This window comes from Bos grunniens, chromosome 4, assembly GCF_055505025.1.
Source record: "Bos grunniens cultivar Pamir isolate PY7600 chromosome 4, Bosgru_T2T1.0, whole genome shotgun sequence".
Classification (NCBI taxonomy): Eukaryota; Metazoa; Chordata; class Mammalia; order Artiodactyla; family Bovidae; genus Bos; species Bos grunniens.
The window spans coordinates 33803016-33816394 of record NC_141168.1 but is presented as its reverse complement, the minus strand read 5'-3'; the positions used below and the strand labels follow the sequence as shown (position 1 = coordinate 33816394).

Sequence of the window (13379 nt, the reverse complement as noted above, 5' to 3'; positions counted from 1 at the left end):
CCTCTTCGGGTGCTTCTCACAGTAGTCATTAAATTACCTGTCTCGATAATTTTTAAAATGAGGCTCATAAACCTCAAGCAAGAAGGTGGTGGATTTACTAGTGTGCACTCATGGAGGTACTTTGCCATGGGCTGTGTTCACCTGTACCAAACCTCAAGACAATGGGAAATACTGGGTAAAAACCTAGGGACGTTCTCTCTGCCACTCCCCCAAAATCATCACCCGATCTTTTCACCTCCCTCTTCATTTTTATCCATGATCCATGGAGCTAAGACTGCACCTTCTCCTCCAGGGCATGTGTCCCTTTCCCAAGGTGGGCACGTAGAGCAGCAGAGGCAGAAGGGACCTTCTGTCTCCCCTGGACCACCTGCACCAGCTTTAATGATGAGCTGGTCACGAGACTTGTCACAGTGAGAGTTGTCAGGTTCTCCTCCTTTGTGCTTTTCTTTACCTATTTCCTTTTCTTTTCCTTCCTTTTTTTCTTGTTTCCTCATGACACTCAGTGCCTAGCGTATTAATCTTATGTGGACATTCCTGTGTAGGAGGTGTTCACTTTTCATATCCATTCATTTAAGTAATGAGAAGGTGGAGGACTTTGTGAGGTATGTTTGTGGAGTTTTTACAATTTCTAGTGGATAAAAACCTATACTTTTGAAAAGCACAACCTAATTTGGCTAAATCACAGAATTTTTTTTTACAGTTTATTTTGCCTTCCTCTGTAAATGGCATCTAGGATTTGGAAACTAAAAGCACCCATTACATTTAATGGCTTACTAAATTTAAGGGTGAGAGGCTATCCTAGAAATGAGTTTCCTGAAGGCAAAGATGGTACCTCCTTTATTTGTATGTCCAAGAGTGCCTAGAGCCAAGCAGATAAGAAGTGAATGTTAAAAACAAGTTTTTAATTAAGAACCTCTCATTCTTTATATGTGAGGATCCTTTGCACTTGTGCTGAGTGCTCAGTCATGCCCAACTCTTTGAGGCCCCATGGACTGTAGCCCGCCAGACTCCTCTGTCCATTGAGTTTTCCAGGCAAGAATATTGGAGTGGGCTGTCATGCCCTCCTCCAGGAGATGGTCTGGACCCCGGGATTGAACCCACATCTCTTGTGTCTCCTGTATTGGCAGGCAGATTCTTTACTACTTGTGCCATCTGGGTTGCACTTATACTACAGTATTGCTTGTATTCTGTGCAACTTGACAAGGACCCCAGCTTTGTCACAGCCTGTCTCATAGCCTCGAGCTTGCAGGAACCAGATTCTCCTTGGTCAGTGTTCCTTAAAGAATCAGTGACTATGATCCAGGTCACATGTAGCTCGTAGAAAGGAATCAGGGCATGTGATTCATTCCTAAAGAAGGAAATGGGACCTCAACATAGTTCTGGTAGGTAGGTTTATTTGCTCAGTCATGTCTGACTCTTGCGACCCCATGTACTATAGCCCACCAGGCTCCTCTGTCCATGGGATTCTCTAGGCAAGAATACTGGAGTAGGTTGCCATTTCCTTCTCCACAACATAGTACTGAGCTCCCTATAATCAAGGAAATTATATTTTTGTTACTATCTTATTAATGTAGCTTGTAATTGGTGTCAGCATATGTTGATCTGGAAAGTCCTTCTTGATTTTTCAATCCAGATAATATGCTTTATAAACTGTATGCCCTTCTAATAAGATAAACTAATTTTAATATGAAGAACAAGGGAAGCTTGGAAAACTTAGTGAAAATTAATAACTTACTCTGTAGTCAGTTTTACATCTGAAACATTACCCAGTTTTATGTCTGAACACCAAGTGGTGAATTAGCAAGATTGTTATTTAGGAGATAGCTAGGATGTCCTACCTTAGAAGAGTAACCCATTGGCAAGGTCATAGACTACATATAGAAGTACTAGTCTTTCTCTTGAATACATTCTAAAGTATATATTTTTTTTCTATAAAATTCTGTATTTCAGCATCTAAAAGATAAGCTTCAGCTATAGCTTATAATGTGTTACTAAGCTATGATTATCAATAAACAAAAAGAGTGTTTAAAAATAAGCTTCTAATTACAACATACATTTTAACTATTAAATTACTAATAAGCTTTTACAGATATATAAAGAAGAAAGTAAATGAATTAAAACCTGGTGGCAAAGAAATGTGAATTTCTTTTTAGAGTCCTATTTTATATTAATGCTGATTCTTAGAATTTGAAGTACCTGCTGATTTCTAATACTAAGGGGAGATAAACACAGACACCTGATCAAAATTCCTTGCACTATTGAGGAAGCAGTCCTTTGTGTATTTTGAAGTCAGTAATTTTATATTTTTCTCCGATTTTTATGTTTTGTGGGCATGCATAAAACTTTCATGCATTTTAAGATAGTTTCATCTTTGAGGAAAAGAGTTCACTTTAAATCATTCTCACTCTGTGCAAAGTGGGGTTGACTTTTGAACAAAATCTACAAATGATATTGTCCAAAATCACTTTCAGCCTTTTAAAAACAGACATGAGGTTCATCAGAAGCAAGACCAAGGCAATGTTGTGTCTCCAATGATGTTAAGTGACCGCCTCACTTTTGAGATGATGTGGTCTTCTGCCATCTGGTGGACATTTGTAGAAGTGTCACTAGATCGAGTAATGATGATGCCGTCTAGACCTAAATAGGAATACATTTTCTTATTGTGAATTCATGTTTTTTGATAATGAAAGAATTGTTCTCTTATTCCCAAAGGAACACTGCACCCTATATCCTTGACCAACAAATAATATTATAATTTTAACAGTGAAAAGTTCTGTCTCTAACTCATATAAAGTTATTCCTATATTGATTTAAAGCATATATGTGTATATGTATTTACATTGCTCTGAATCACTCCTGTACCATTGCATAGCATACATATGCTAAAATGTCTTATTGAATACTGTATATAAAATGTTTCCATTTATAAGGTCAGTTGTTAGTTTTGGGTGCCCTCCTGTGTTCATGGGGAAAACTACAGCCCAGTAAAGACAAAAAGGCTTTTTGGTCACATTCTCATGGTGCTGCTTGCGTGTTTCCATTGAGTCCTAGAAATAGTTTTGGTAGTGGTGATGATTGGTTGATTTCAATGGACTGTGTGGTCTCGTGTGGTGACTTTGTAATTTCAGGTATACCTTTAAAGCAAAGCCTGGATTCTGTGATCATAGTGATTACTATTTGACCTTGGAGACCTTTCTCTCCCTCTCTTCCCCAAATCTCTCCAGCCTGGAAGATATTATATTTATTACTATGCTTCATTAGCATGATATCATGCATTTTTAAATTTTTTTTGTTCACAACTAGTTCAGATGATCACATTATGAATGTATTTCAGAAAGTATCAGAGTGCTCTTTCTGATGGGACTGCATTTTTGCCATGAGTTCCAGCACGGGCTTCAGTTCATTTTAAGAAGTCCCCAAACGAGTTTCAAAATATTTTTTCAGCTAAGACAGACATATCTTATAATTCTCTGAAATTAATTGCTTAATCTATTTATGAGGCCAAAGTGGGACTTTTTTGTCAGCAGGTCTGAAAAATATTGAAATAATAGTTTCAGTTGTTCTCCTATGGTTTTCTGTGATAGGGAATTTTTAATTATTTCAAAGATTTACAAACAAGACCATCTTTTAGTTTTGAAATTCTCCTCGTATGAGCCAAATAAGAATAATAAAAACACCATAAACTTGAAGATATCCTTTATTTATTTATGAAAATGAATTTGTATTCCCCATACATTCAAGACAGTTTTCTATGCAATATAGAAATTAAAAAAAAAAAAAACTCTGGTTATTATGCTTATAATCTACTCACAGAATAAAGATTGGCTTTCCAAGTGGCACTAGTGGTGAAAACCTGCCTGCCAATACAGGAGTCATAAGAGATGTGCATTCAATCCCTGGCTCGGGAGGATCCCCTGGAGAAGGGCATGGCGACCCACTCCAGTGTTCTTGCCTGGAGAATCCCATGGACAGAGGAGCCTAGCAAGCTACAGTCATAGTTGGACACGACTGAAGCGACTTAGCATGCACACACAGAGGAGCAAAGACTTATTCAGGAAAGAAAAATATAAGAGAACATACAATTAATGCAGTAATTGTGGTAAAACAAGACAGACAATTGAAAATGACAGATATCAATCCAGCAGAGGTCAGAGTGTGCATAACAGAGAATACTGCACGTGGTAAAGACATTCTTTGAAGGTCTGACTTGAACAGAGGTAGGAGGTGTTGATTGAAAAAAAATGCACAAGCTGAAAGTCAAGAGTTATGGATTATTTGGTGGACATTCTGAGGACTTCAACCCTGGGAGACAGGACTCTCAGATCACACTGAGGGGCTGCTCTAAAGAAGCAAGGGGAGGGTCAGGATATGTAGGAGTTTTTGCATCAAAGACTACATAGTAGGAACACCAAAAGATTACTGTTAATTAGAGAAACCAGAACTCTCAAGGAAGTTAGCACTTTTCTGTGTATGGGAAGGTTCAAGACTCTGGTCTCACTGAAATTGCTTCTTGGGTATAGACCTCAGCTACCTGGGACCAGTTTCCTGTGTTTTCTCATCCTGAGTTTCCTCAGGGTACACCATTAGGGAGGCTCTAAAGTGATGGCTTGATGGTTATAACATCCTTTGTTTACTAGCCAGGCAGGCAGTCTTTTTCATTCACAGTGGGGAATGGAGAAGTATTTCAGATACAGGACATGGCTTGGACAAAAGAGCCACAGTGGGAAAGTGTAACTTTTCAACCTCTATTAAAATACAGCAAAAATGTTCATAGAATGTGTTTCACTTGTTAAGATTCTAGAGGGTGACAGTTGTGTCAATAACTGTACTTTTTTTTTCCTCTGAAGTTTGTAGTTCAGAACCAGAAAATGTTCAAGCTGACCCAGAGAATTATACTAGCCTTCTCGTTACGTGGGAAAGACCTCGAGTAGTTTATGATACCATGATCGAGAAGTTTGCCGTTCTGTACCAGCAGTTGGAGGGAGAAGACCAAACCAAGCATGAGTTTTTGACAGATGGCTATCAAGATTTGGTAACTATAAGATCAATTGTTTCATGTATTGATGGCATTGTAGTCATTGTAGTTTAATATCTAGGATAAGAACTTATGAATGATTGTATATTGTTGCCTTTGATGACTTTAGGCTTTGTATGAGCTATCTAGTGGGGAGAGAGGGATGCAGAAGCTATATTTAATTATTTAAAATTTACAGTGATTAATACTAGTGAAGTGAAAATGTAGTCTCTCAGTCATGTCTGACTTTTTGCAAATCCATGGACTATGGCCTGCCAGACTCCTCTGTCCATGGAATTCTCCAAGCAAGAATACTGGAGTGTGTAGTCATTCCCTTCTCCAGGGGATCTTCTCAACCCAAAGATCTAATGTACGTCTCCTGCATTGCAGGTGGATTCTTTACCATCCAAGCCACCAGGCAAGCCCTAGGTTCTTACTAGTATTTTTAATTACATGGAGACTACAGCTCTGCCGATAATAACTTTCAAAAGACTTAGAACTGGATATCATCTAGTATAGCCTTTCTTTACAAAGAAAAGGACTCGAACAGTCAAATACTTTGTACTCTCACAGTTGGATGTGAGGGTTGGACCATAAAGAAGGCTGAGTGCCAAAGAATTAATGCTTCCGAATTGTGGAGCTGGAAAAGGTTCTTGAGAGCCTCTTGGACAGCAAGGAGATCAAACCAATCAATCCTCAAGGAAATCAATCCTGAATATTCATTGGAAGGACTGATGCTGAAGCTGAAATTCCAGTACTTTGGCCACCTGATGTGAAGAGCCAACTCATTGGAAAAGACCCTGATGCTGGGAAAGATTGAGGGCAGGAGCAGAAGGGGACAACAGAGGATGAGATTGTTGGATAGTATCACTGACTCAATGGACATGAGTTTGAGTAAGCCCTAGGAGATAGTGAAGGATAGGGAAGCCTGGTGTGCTGCAGTCCATGGGGTCGCAGAGTCGGACACGACTTAGCGACAGAACAACAACTTCCAGTTAGAGAAGGAATTGGGTCTAAAATATCAGTACTGTGATACAGTTGTCTTTTGTTTCCTCATCATAGTGTATCAGCACAAGGGAAATAGAGTAGAAAACAGTGTAGAGGTCTTGAAAGTCCTTTTCTTTGATTCAAATTTCCAAGTAACAAATGTGAAATCAATTGAGACAGAATTTTTGGGACAGGAGGCAGGTAATCCTTAGGAAGCGATGCATGTCTTCTTCCTGTCCACCCATGACAAGAATTAAAGAAAATAAAGTACAGATTCTGAGCATCTCAGTATTAACTTTTCCTTGGTGGTTGTGGTATAATTGAGAAAATCCCATCTGGGTGTTGCTTAGGGAAGCCCCCAGGGCAGGTCCAGGACACTGAACTCTGAATATAGACAGCAGGAGTCCCTCAAGCCCTACGAGCCTGCATCTATACAAAAACCGGTATGGAAATCATATAAACAAAATGGGGAGGTTTGTAACAACTTTTTAATTTAGATGTCTAGAACAAACACTGTGAACTGAGAAATTTGTAAGTGGAATTTATGAGAATATACTATTATTCATTTCATAATGATGTGAAGAAGGTAATAATTCTATTACTGTCTGGTTTACATATTGTTAAGAAAAAGAAAGAAATTAGTTTTTCACATTTTGCTTCTTATAAATGCTACATGTTTGTCTAAAATAGTAATCTACACTTTTGGCTACTCATTTATGAATTTCATGAGTTTGAGTTAAAAAATGAAATTTTCTGAAACTAAATCTGATTTTTACAGAGCAAAAAAATAAATAAATAAAAGCATAGTTTACCAGTATCTTCCTAACTCACAAATATCACAAGCTCAGCCTGATAACATTGTGTAAAATTTTTTCTCAGGTTAATAAAATACAAAATTTTTTATTGACAAATGAGAAAATGTTTTCTAAGAAGAGATGTCTAGTATGTTAGCACTCCTCTGAGAATGACAAATTTGTATAGTTATTGCCATCTTTCTTTTAGGGTGCTATTCTTAATAATTTACTACCCAATATGAGTTATGTTCTTCAAATAGTAGCCATATGCACTAATGGCTTATATGGAAAATATAGTGACCAGCTGATTGTGGACATGCCTTCTGATGACCCTGGTAAGTGCCCCCCTGATATACCTTATTAAATAAAGGAGGCTAGTTTAATTTCTGAATGCATTGGTGGTTTCTTTCTGACTTTATGTTCTTTGTCCAAAAGGCAAAGTGATTTCTTTTTTAGTCTGGATTATCAGGTAATTTTGTAAAGCACAGAGCTCCTTTTTCATTTTCATTCAGCAGATATGGTATAGCACAATATGTGAATTTATTCTTAATACTGAAGTTTTCTATTTGTAAAATAAGAACTGCCAAACCTATTGTAATGTCTGTAGTGGTCATCAATGAAAATAGCTAAGAAAATATAAAGACTTTGATTTTGAATAATGAAGAGTTTGTTTCATTTGTGTTTATTTCCTCCCTCTTTCAGCCCCCAAAGTATTTTGTAGTAAGTATGTACATGATTCAAGGATCATGTGAGGTACTTTGAAATACCTATACAAAGCATCTCAGGAGTTTATCTTAGATATTTTCATCTATCTTTTATAAATTGGTGGTGAGGGGGATCTTTCTTCTTAGGTTTGCTGGGTTTATTCCATAAAAGCAAGCAAAAAAGTTGTTTCTGATTGTATTTTATTTGCATGCGTCTTTAAGTATTACAGGAAAATCTTTGATCTCAAAGCATATGCAATAATTGAAGGAGGTTCTGCCTATCATAATTGGACAGTTTACAAATGTGCATAACTAAAGTCTTTCTTTTGTTAGTATAAGCAATTTTAAAGTAATAAATGAAATTATATAGTACATATACATGTATATGCATGTATACACACATACATGTCATGCATATGCGTGTTCATAAATGTATACAAACACACACATACACAAATGTAAATATTCTTTGGTCATCCCTATTATGAGGCTACTCTCTGAAATTTTCACCGGTTTTTAATAGCAGTGGTTACAAGTGATACTAATTGGAGCATGTTTCACTTTTATGTAGAGAAGGAAAACTGATGTCTGTTGATTTTCCTTTGTGGTTTATGTGCCATAGCAGGGTCTTGTTCATAACATCATAGTTCTTAACTAGTTGAGTTTTTAAGTTACATAATTTATCAGAACATTAGATGTTAGATTCTGGATCCTTCCAAGCCACAGGCCATAATACTTGTCAAAGTATTTCCCAACTTAGAACATTGAGAGCTAATGAATATTACTACTCTCATGATGGGCTTCCCTGGTAGTTCAGATGGTAAAGAATCCACCTGCAATGCAGAAGACCTGGGTTCAATCCCTGCGTTAGGAAGATCCCCTGGAGGAGGGCATGGTAACTCACTCCAGTATTCTTGCCCGGAGAATCCCATGAACAGAGGAGCCTGGTGGACCACAGTCCATGGGGTTACAGAGTCAGACATGACTGAGCGACTAAGCACAGGACAGCACTCTCATAATGGCAATATCATTATTTAAAAATAATATTATGACCTGCCTCATGTCTAGGTATAACCATCTTTCCTACTGTTTTTATTTAGCGTTATTTTGCAAAATCAGGTTATTTTTAAATGAAATGTGAGCTCTAAGTGTTATTGAAAGGTGAGTATCAAATTAACTGCCCATGGTTTCAGCTATACCATATGATGCTTTTACATTGAATGTCATCCCTCACTGAAGTTCCACATATTGATCCTTCCAAAAATGACATCTTTAGCAGTGCACCATTGACTGTGTTTTGGCAATATCACATGTGAATTGATTAAATATGGTATATAAAAATCTCCTCTAGTCCTATTGTGTATTTTAGGTGATGAATTATATTAAAACCATTCATTTAATTTTACTATCTTAGTTTAATTATACCGCTCTAATTTCTGAACATAGTACAATTTCCCAGTCAAAAAAAATAATTTTAGCTATTTATGTTGTGCATTTTCTAACTCTCCCTTAAGAAGGGAATGGCAACCCACTCCAGTATTCTTGGCTGGCGAATTCCTTGGACAGAAGAGCCTGGCGGGCTACAGTCCATGGGGTTGCAAAGAGTCTGACATGACTGAACAACTAACACTTCTTTCTCTAGCCTCTATGCTAAAAGTTTAGACTTTCTGAATTTTTTCTTTCTTATTTTTTAAGAAAGAAGCTTATTGCATATGGAAAAACAGATCAAATGTCTATTATCTATAGATATAATTTCTGAGTGATCCTTTTAGACTGAGTCTATATTGGCACAAAGTACAAGTTCTTGTATCATTTGTAGCACTTTCACATTTGTACAAAATAGAAAGTATTATAACTTAATTTCTATTTATTCAAAGGATCGGGACACCATTGAACTAATGAGATGCTAGCTTGGACACATCACTTAATCTCCATGGATGTCTCAGTGCCTTAGAGGATTTTGTACATTAATATGTTTTAGTAAAAGGTCATATTTGATTTGATATTCTGCTATGATATTACTCTTAAAAATCAAGGGTTAAAATTTAGTTTATCCCTTAGTTATTCCAGAAAGTTCTTCGTTGAAGACCAATTTATGCAAAGTTTCAGCTCTTCCTATTTTTATAAGGAAAATATTAGTTGTCTCCAGAACTCATTCTTTCTGATCAGGAAGACTACAGTGGCATTTCAGTCCATATATTTTTAGTTCATTATTGAAATTACGTTATCTAAAATATTGTTTCTATAGTAGATACATAGCAGTAAAAGCCTTGACAGCAGTGCCGTCCTGTGGTTCAGTGTGATGGTTCCTACAAGATTTGTAAAGTTTACAATTTATGTGGCTAATATAGATGTTAAGTGTCTTTTGAGTTTGCTGTTTATTTCACGGGTTTTACTAGTACCATTTCATCCTATTAATCGTGTTGTTTCACTACCTAATGTTGTAATGTACCTTACTGACTTATTCTATCATTATTTTGGATAAGCTGTTTTCTAAAGACTGTACTATTTGTTGCTTCTGTTAAAAAGGAATGACAGAGGTCACGTATAATTGCCCTCATCCTTTCAGTCACAGATTTTAAATATTCTAATCAATATCTGTGAAGTAAAACCCAATCTTCCAAATTGTGCATTTAAAGTTGGCTAATTTAATTAATTTATTGCTTGTGCATTTTAATTATATTTGTTGTGTACAGCAGTATCACCATAGTGTCCATTAGATGTTATTATAAATTGCTATTTTAAAATTAACACATAAACTCATGTTCAGAAAAGAATTTAAACCTTTTCAAGGTTAAACTAAAGTGGATATTCTTTTTAAAAACTTTTTTATTTGGTTGTAGCTATAATTATGCTTATTTCTACAATATAGATCTAATTATTATATAGTTATAGAAGACATTATTTGAGTACATGTCTTAGGATCTTGATAATCATATGTATTCAATTTAAATACATGGTGAATTAGGTCAGTGCATTTTCCTGTTTTGTGTCCTTTTCATTTGTATAACAACTGTCTTTGTTAAATCACTATACATTGTCCTTGTTCAGCCTGTACCATACTACACTACAGATAATGTTATATAATGATATTTAAAAATCACCCTTTACAAAGATTGCAGTTTACATTGCTTTTGCCTTTTCGCACTGTGAAACTTGGCTTAAAACCTTTAAACAATTAAATAAGCCTTGCTTGCCTACCTACATCAGTGTTGCTTTTTTGTTTTGTGGAATGTTGAGTAACATAATCTAACAGAACCAGAATGACCCATAGGTTTTATTCTGTTATCCCATAAATGTGAATTTTAAGTGTTCAGTAAAAAAAAATATATTGACAGTCTTCACTACTGGGCTGTTTTTGCAGCTTTCTTGGGGTCTGTTTTGATGAAGTGAGAAGATTCTGTAAACCCCAGTAGTGCCTGAGCCAGACTGGTGACCACTAAAACGTTGGTTATTATTTGCAAGGAAGCAGCAGGCCAAAGGACTTCCCAGGTGGCTCAGTGGTAAAGAATCCACCTGCAATGGCAGGAGACAAGGATTCAATCTCTGTATCACAAAGATCCTTTGGAGAAGGAAATGGAAACCCACTCCAGTATTCTTGCCTGGAGAATTCCATGGATAGAGGAGCCTGGTGGGCTACAGTCCATGAGGTCGAAAATAGTCAGATACGACTTAGCAACTTAACAATAACAACAGCAGGCCAGTGGGGACCCATCCTGAGACCTTCATCAGTCAGCAGTTAGACCTTGAGTGCTATGAACTTTCAGACCCAGGAGTATGGCTCAGATTCTCCAGGGAGTTAGAAGCAATCTTTTAAAATTATTTTATTTCAAAATTGTTCTTAGGAGTCTCAGCAAAAGACTTCTGGGTTATTTGGGGCAGGGCAAATTCCTGGACAACGCCAGTATTTCAGTCAATTCAAATGATCTGAGTCTAGTAGGAAATCACAAGGAAGATCCTTCAAAGTGGGTTTTTACATACCAACATGAAGGCACCTACACCTAAGTCACCCATGAGTGTGCTATGAAATAAAAAGAGATCAAAGGGCTTCTGCTCCTAGGGCCTGAGGGGGCCTAAAGGAAACTTCTTACTTCTTATTGCAATAAACAGCAAAGCCAGCTATAGTAGAACTCGCTGATCCCAGTACTCATAGACAGTATGATTAAGTAGAATTATGTATTTTAGCTTAATGGGAATTATAATCTATATAGTTAAGTTATTCTTTGATTAAAGGATAACAATTAATCAAATGCAGTGCACACAGAGTACTGAAAGAAAAAATTTGTCCTTAATGTGATAATTATATACACTCTACCCCAAACCTGACAATTAATAAGAGAATCACCTTTGGTCATTACAAGTATGTTAAGTTAAATGAAGTTAGGCCATTTTTTAAAAACACCTCTGTAAGCATGTTGAAGAGAATGGACTCTCACTGAGATGTTTTTCTGTAGCTTCTTAACAGAATAAAATCTAAAGTATAATATATATGTGTATGCTGCCGCTGCTAAGTTGCTTCAGTCGTGTCCGACTCTGTGTGACCCCACAGACGGCAGCCCATCAGGCTCCCCCATCCCTGGGATTCTCCAGGCAAGAACACTGGAGTGGGTTGCCATTTCCTTCTCCAATGCATGAAAGGAAAAGTGAAAGTGAAGTCGCTCAGTCGTGTCCGACTCCTAGCGACCCCATGGACTGCAGCCTACCAGGCTCCTCCATCCGTGGGATTTTCCAGGCGAGAGTACTATATATATATATATATATATATGTATATACATATATCTCAAAATAGTATTTGACTATGATTTGCCCTTATTAATATTAAAGTATTTTTAAAGTACATAAAAAGCTGTGACTCCATATAAAAATATTTTTAATAAAATTATGTATTGTCTCATATACTGAAATTGGAGATTTTTACATGCATGAACTTCTCTAATTGTAATTTTTAGAAAATCATATTAAAAGTTCTTTTTATTTCTCTCTCACAGTTAAGTTGAATCCCGTTTTTAAATTCACATTATATTGGTTTCCTTGAAGGTTATAGAGACACAGTTGTATCAGACTATTGAAATCATTTTAATTTTAAAAAGTAAAGACTAAATAACATGAAAAACAGGGTGAGTAAGAGGTTTCATGGTGACAAAAATAGAAAAAGGAGAACACTAAAGATCCAAATGAAAGTTGTCAGATTCTTTCATGGTTAGTTTTAATAAGAAAATAATAATAATTGAGAGTTAAAATTTAAGATATGACTGTTTACAGTGACTATTTTCATTTTTATTGCACCAAAAATTGTTCAGGGTAAGTAACTTTAAAATATTTAACTAGTCAGTAGTATTAATTTTATCTAAAACCTCATGGGGGCTGGGCTTCTATATTTTACTTGAATTCTCTTCTAAATAAAATTCAAGCATATTACTGTATTTTATAGTTTTACATTTCTTAGTACCTAGAAGTTTTTTCATGAAAATAAACCCAATACAGTTTATAGGATAAAGGAGGCCTGGATTTGATAAATACTTAATGTTAGTTCATTTATGCCTTTGAAAATTCTGTAGAACATGCATTTCCTTTGAGGATCTATAGAGGCATAAAAAAATAGAACATAAACAGCTTTAGGATAGTGAAAAGCATAAACTTTGGAGATGGGATAGATTCTCTAAAATAATAGGAATAAGAAAGGTATCTTTGTAATAATGCTCAAGCCCTAATAGTTACTCTGACTTCTGTCTCCCTGATGCAGCTTGGATGAAGAGTGAGCCCTTTGGTAACTTGGCAGAGGGCCTAGATTCCTTACTGGAGAGAGAGAACTATTGGTAGCTCCTCATCTTTTCTAACATTTACTGATGGGTCTTGTTTTAGGATTAAGCTATCCTCAGA

At 36.2% G+C, this 13379-nt stretch overlaps 1 protein-coding gene across 5 annotated transcripts in view; it reads left to right on the top strand.

Moving 5' to 3' along the window:
* Positions 1-13379, top strand: part of PTPRZ1 (protein tyrosine phosphatase receptor type Z1) — a 208563-nt gene that overhangs the window by 136160 nt on the left and 59024 nt on the right. For all 5 annotated transcript variants that reach the window (XM_086395877.1, XM_086395876.1, XM_086395874.1 and 2 more), the window contains 2 exons: positions 4848-5032; positions 7004-7130. In XM_086395877.1, the coding sequence (XP_086252003.1) occupies positions 4848-5032; positions 7004-7130 (312 nt within the window). The remainder of the gene's footprint in view (positions 1-4847; positions 5033-7003; positions 7131-13379) is intronic.